At 43.6% G+C, this 6,000-nt stretch overlaps 1 protein-coding gene across 4 annotated transcripts in view; it reads right to left on the bottom strand.

Annotated features, from left to right (window-relative positions):
* Positions 1-6,000, bottom strand: part of LOC117673969 (laminin subunit beta-1-like) — a 96,336-nt gene extending 90,336 nt beyond the window's left edge. For all 4 annotated transcript variants that reach the window (XR_015731693.1, XR_015731692.1, XR_004593629.3 and 1 more), the window contains exon 1: positions 5,815-6,000. Coding sequence is in view for 1 of the 4 variants with exons in the window: in XM_034431718.3 (XP_034287609.3) it covers positions 5,815-5,850 (36 nt within the window). In the remaining 3 variants the exon portion in view is untranslated. The remainder of the gene's footprint in view (positions 1-5,814) is intronic.

Below are 6,000 nucleotides of genomic sequence, written 5' to 3' on the forward strand. Positions count from 1 at the left end.
TCATTTGTGGGTGTATCAATATTATTAGTGCGCTTCCCGAAGAGAGCTCTGAAATTTTGTATATTGGCATCCCAGACTTTCTGACTAACAGTTGGGAAACAGAAGATTCAGAAATAAGCCAAAGGATTAACCTACTCCCACAGAAGCTAAACTATTGCAAGTTAGTAAAAAGAGAAACCTGGAGGGATATGCAGTCATTTCTGCCTCAAAGCGGGAGAGCTAAAAATATAAATTACTAAGAATTACTCAGAACACTGAAGGGCCAAATATATCCAACATAAGATGCTGCATTAACTGGGGAAATACTAAGTATCCTGGTGCCTTTTATATATTTTGAAGTTTGACTCCCATTAAATCCCAGGTAGCATAGCCCAATGTTGGGAATTCTGGCAGGTCCCAAATTAACACTGCTTTGCTAGGAAAATCTAACAGAGGGTAATCAATAATTCACTCTTGAGAAAGAGGGGGGGAAAGAATGTATTCCCAAACGATTTCAAGGAAACATTCACATAGAGCAGGGGTGTCAAACTCGATTTCATTGAGGGCTGTATCAGGGTTGTGTTTGACCTCGAGGGCAGGGGGCGTGGCCAGGATGGGTGTGGCCAGCTCAACGTCACTCACGTTGGGGGCGCCTATGCTGGCCCGAGTGCTCTGCCAGTGAAAACGGGCTCCCAAGCTCCGTTTTCGGCTGGCATGGCCTCCTGAAACCCTCTGCCCTCTCCGTTTTCACTGGCAGAGGGTTGCAGGAGGCCATGGCAGCCAAAAATGGAGCTTGCGAGCCCGTTTTCACCGGCAGAAGTACCGCAGGCTGATCCTTCGCTGTTTACAGGGCGGCCCCGCAGGCCAGATCTAAGTACCCCGCCGAATGGATCCAGCCCCCGGCCCTTGAGTTTGACACCCCTGACATAGAGAATACTGTGCATAGCCAAGGAAAGGAATAAGCAGGGATCACCAAACAAATCAACCCAGAGTTTTCACTCAAGGTACAACTGACTGGACTCAAATCAGTGGTGGGTTGTCCCCAGTTCGCACCAGTTCTATAGAACTGGTAGTAAAACTGCCGGGAGGCTCCGCCCACTGACCCTGTCACCAAAACACTTCTGTGCATGCGCAGAAGCTTCCGCGCGCGTGCTGCCCCGCTGAGAACTGGTAGTAAAGGTAAGTAGAACCCACCCCTGACTCAAATGACCTACAGTATTTTGGACATACTGTGTGAAGTCCCAGCTCTTTGGAGAAGGGTTCTCCAAAGAGCTCTTTGGAGCTGAGAAAGATGGAAGGAAAGGGAAGAAGCCATGTGGCGGATAGAGGTACAGTGACAAGAGGTGTGCCACTGAGAAATTTGAAAGAGTAGGCCTAGGAATATATTGTTATGGAGAAAAATCTAACAGGTAGTCCTCGACTTATGACCACAACTGAGCCCAAAATTTCTGTTGCTGAGCGAGACAGTTGTTAAGTGAGTTTTGCCTCATTTTATGACCTTTCTTGTCACCGTTGTTAAGTGAATCACTGCAGTTGTTAAGGTAGTAACATGGTTGTTAACTGAATCTGGCTTCCCATTTGACTTTGCTCATCAGAAGGTTGCAAAAGGGGATCACATGACCCTGGGACACTGCAACCGTCATAAACATGGGCCAGTTGCCAATTGATCACGGGACCGGGGGGGATGCTGCAATGGTCATAAGTGTAAAAAATGGTTATACTGTAAGTCACTGTTTTCAGTGCCATTGAAACTTCAAACACTAAAGTCACTAAACAAAAGCTTGTTGGGCAAGGATTTCTTGTATGTGAATGCTAGGGGTAAAAAGTGATTTGATAGCATATAATCAATCAATCAATCAATCAATCAATCAATCAGTCAAGAAGAACATTACCCTACTTATTTGGAGAAGCCCTGCTTGCAATTGTGGTCCACTTCAGGGGTCTCCAACCTTGGCAACTTTAAGCCTGGAGGACTTCAACTCCCAGAATTCCCTAGCCAGCTTTACTTTGCTGGCTGGGGAATTCTGGGAGTTGAAGTCCTCCAGGCTTAAAGTTGCCAAGGTTGGAGACCCGTGGTCCAGTTTATGAGTGAAGACCACACTATCTTCTTAAGCTACGTTTTTCTGAACACTGCTGCGGACAGAATACAATGTTCTGCCCACCTAAGGAGGGTACAAATAACCTTTATATAGTTGTACAATAAATGCTGACTAGTAATGACATTAAATGTCAATCATCTTATTTTTGGTAACATGGGTTAGATTTTCTTCTGATAGTGAGAAGAAACGGTTAATAAAACAGAGGTTGGCATGAACCACTTTTTGTGGTTAGTTACTTCCTAATTCCCATTTAAAAGTACAAGTGCTGATTTAAGGTAACTCGTGAGCCAGCATCTGCAAATGCCTAAGTATGCTATTAACGAGGCTTACTTGAGTCCAGGAGCTTTGGTAGTTTGGAGATTTTAGTTCAGGAATTTATTTTGTTCCTTCAATACACTTTTTCACAATTTATTAAGCAGCAAAATGCATAGAATTACAGAGTTGGAAGGGACCTTGTAGGTCATCTAGTCTGCTCAAGCAGGAGACCCTACACCATTTCTGGCAGATGGCTGTCCAGTCTCTTCTTGAAAGTTTCCAGTGATGAAGCTCCCCCAACTTCTGAAAGCAAGCTGTTCCATTGGTTGATTGTTCTCACTGTCAGAAAAGTTCTCCTTATTTCCAGGTTGAATCTCTCCTTGTTCATTATTCCTTGTCTGGCCTTCAGGGTGCTTTGGAAAATAGCTTGACCCCTTCCTCTCTGTGGCAGCCCCTCAAATATTGGAACACTGCTATCATGTCTCCCCTGGTCCTTCTCTTCACTAGACTAGCCATGCCCAGTTCCTGCAACTGTTCATTGTATGTTTTAGCCTCAAGGCCACTAATCATCTTTCTTGCTCTTCTCTGCACTCTTTCTACACTCTCAACATCTTTTTTATATTGTGGTGACCACACGTGGGGTCTGCCAAACTCAGTTTCCAGTCCCCCTTTCATAAGTTCACTTAGCATCTGGAATTTATTTTGCATCAGGAGACAACATTTCTAATTTCAATTGTGCCTGGCCTAAAATCTTGGTTTATCAGAGTTTTATTTGCATTCCACTCCGATTCTACTCCATTCCATAACACTAACATTTTCACTGTCCACTGTGCTTGATATTGCTTTTCCTCACCACAACCACCTGACCTTGAAACTTTTTTCTATTAGGAAGCAATATTTGGAGTGGTTCCTTTTTGCACTCAGCTGACCTGGAAGCAAATTGGCTCGGCACCCAAAAAGAGACGATGGAAGCACAGGAGTCCAGAGTCAACCCAAAATTGAGCAAATGCTATGTGTGGTTAAGAAAATGTGCCTACATTTGCATAATGCATCACTGATCACTGCAGTCTCCTATTATCAAAGCCATCTTCTTGCCCTGTTTTAATTTTTTTTATTAGTTTATAATACAAAATGCAAAAGCAAATAATAGAAAAAATAGGGGAAGGAAAAGGGAAAAGTGTAGAGAAGAAGGGAAAAAGAAAAAAAAGACATTGACTCCCGACTCCCTTTGGTGCAATAGAATAAAATAGGAACATCAAACTCAACTTTTTACTTTTACATAATAGTATTAACTAGCCATTTCTATAAGAATTCTTGCCCTGTTTTAAGAGCATCCCTTAAAGGTCAAAGAGGAGACCACCTGAAGTTTACTGGATGACCTTGGACCACTCACTTTTCTTCAGCCTTACTATATTAAAAATAATATCTCTTTCCATGTCCACCTAACCTGATTCTTTCGCCATGTGTCTCATTTTTCAATGCCGTTGTAACTTTGAGCGGTCACTAAACGAACTGTTGTAAGTCGAGGACTACCTGTACAGGTAATTCTCAATTTGCAGCCGTTCGTTTTGTGACCGTTCAGAGTTACAATGGGACTGAAAAAACTGACTTACAGCTAATCCTCATACTTACAACCAATGTCGCTGTCAGCGTTCCAGAAAAACCCCAACTCCAAGTAAAGACGCGGAAGCAAACATTTTTCCAAAGTTCTCTTTACTAGAATAAGCAAACTGGCACATCTGGGAAAACCCGAATCTGAAAAGCCCGGGTTTTCCTTCAGTAAGTCAAAGCTCCCAAAACCATCCCCTTTTCCCCCCAGTCGGTCACATGCTCCAATCAACATCCGCTCCATCTCGATCCAGCCCCCTGACCACTCCTTCTCCAGATGCGGGATCGCCCTGACCTTGACCGACAGGAAGAATGCTATTATGTCTACTAACAACCCTTCTCCTTAATCCCCCCTCCTACTTTCCCACACATGAGAAGGTGGCAGCATTGAAGCTTCCGGCCTAAGCTGACAGTCGCATGCGTACCATCATGTGATTAAACTTTGGGTGCTTGGCCACCAGCATGTTTTTACAACAGTCATGTTGATCATCATTTGTGACCTTCCCATCTGCCTTCCGGAAATCAAAGTCAATGGGGGAAACCAGACTCACTTAATGACTGCCTGATTCTTTTAACAACCGCAGCGATTAACCACTAAGGCAAAAATGTCAAAAAATTGGGCCCAACTCAGAACACCCACTTTGCATAACGACAGAAATTTTGCTCTCAGTTGTGGTTGTAAGTCAAGGACTACCCGCACCCATATGAACAAAATTCTGCATCAATTTTGCACCTATTTATTTTGATACAGATGAAAGCAAAAAAAAAAAAAAAAACTCCTATGCACTGGAAATCTAAATGATGCTCTTCCTTCAGTTTATTCCTCAATCCTGAAATCTCAGCAAACTTCCTTCCATGTAGCTTTTATTATCTGAGAGCTGGAGACATGGTGTTCTTTTAAAAATACTACTAATGGAAGCTGCAACAGCTTTCTGAATGTGGTGCCAAATACCATTTTTTGTTCTTGCATAGCAAAAGGAATTCCTGCAGCTTTCTGCAACGACTGTATAGTAATCTCGTTGCATTCCCATTCATAACAATGTATCGGTGATTCCCCATAACACAGCATTAGATTAATCATCTTTTGCCAGGGTTTCTTAACCTAAAAAGTTTTGAGCAAGAATTTTAGGTTTGGAACGCATGTCTGTCTTCTCTCTTGGCAGCCGGTCCAGAGATTTAATTTTCACCTGAGCTGCTCAGTTCCAAGATCTGAGCTTCAGTGGGAACTACTCCAGCCTTCCTTTTGCAACTGCAGCTTTTGTTCTGCTTCCTTTTGCTGGATTAAATTATATTTATCTCTCCAATCTCAAAAGTATGGATGGAAGACATACTTTTGGCTAGGACACCGGAGTTGGACACTGACCTCTGTGCTGCCTGTCGTCTCCCAATCCCCATCCTGTGTTGTTAATTTAAATTTTTACATTGATAAATAAATTTAGTAGGTTGCATCTTTTTCTTGCACTGACTGCTTACAGAACAGCAATCCTCTTTTCTTTATGCCTTTGAGTTGAGCCAGGACACCAAGCGAGAGATGAAGCCTGATAGCTCCCATTAGTAGATGAGGAAGCAGGATAGGAGTATCTCAGTTATTCCAGAAGGATTAGAAGTAGAACTTTTTTTGAGAGTCTCCAAGAAGCCAAATGGATCTGGCAAAAGCCTTAGGAGTTGGCTACACTGCCCACCTTTCCCCCTCCAAGCTAAAGGACACAAGATGGTTTGCAAAGAAGCTTTTCCATATCCAATCATCCACTCCACAAATTTCCACTACAAAAAAAAAAAAAAAATTCTGGCCAGCCAAAGGATCTCTCATGCCATGGCCAGGTGTCCCCAGGAGCAGGAGAGAGGTAGGGAGAGGGAAAGGCCCAACTCTTACCTGAGAAGAAGACCTGGTTGTGGTTCTAGGCCTCATGCCAATTTGGGGAAGGTGGCCCAGTTGGGGCCCCTCTGCAGTTTGCACATGCCAGAGCTATTGCCTTAAGCGGTGCAAAGTGCTCTGCGGAGCTGCCTGTTCCTGGAGAAGGGCTCCTTCTTTCAGCAGCTCCTCCTCCCTTCATGCAGT

Source organism: Pantherophis guttatus, chromosome 2 (genome assembly GCF_059756535.1).
Source record: "Pantherophis guttatus breed Tessera chromosome 2, ASM5975653v1, whole genome shotgun sequence".
In the NCBI taxonomy this organism is placed as follows: Eukaryota; Metazoa; Chordata; class Lepidosauria; order Squamata; family Colubridae; genus Pantherophis; species Pantherophis guttatus.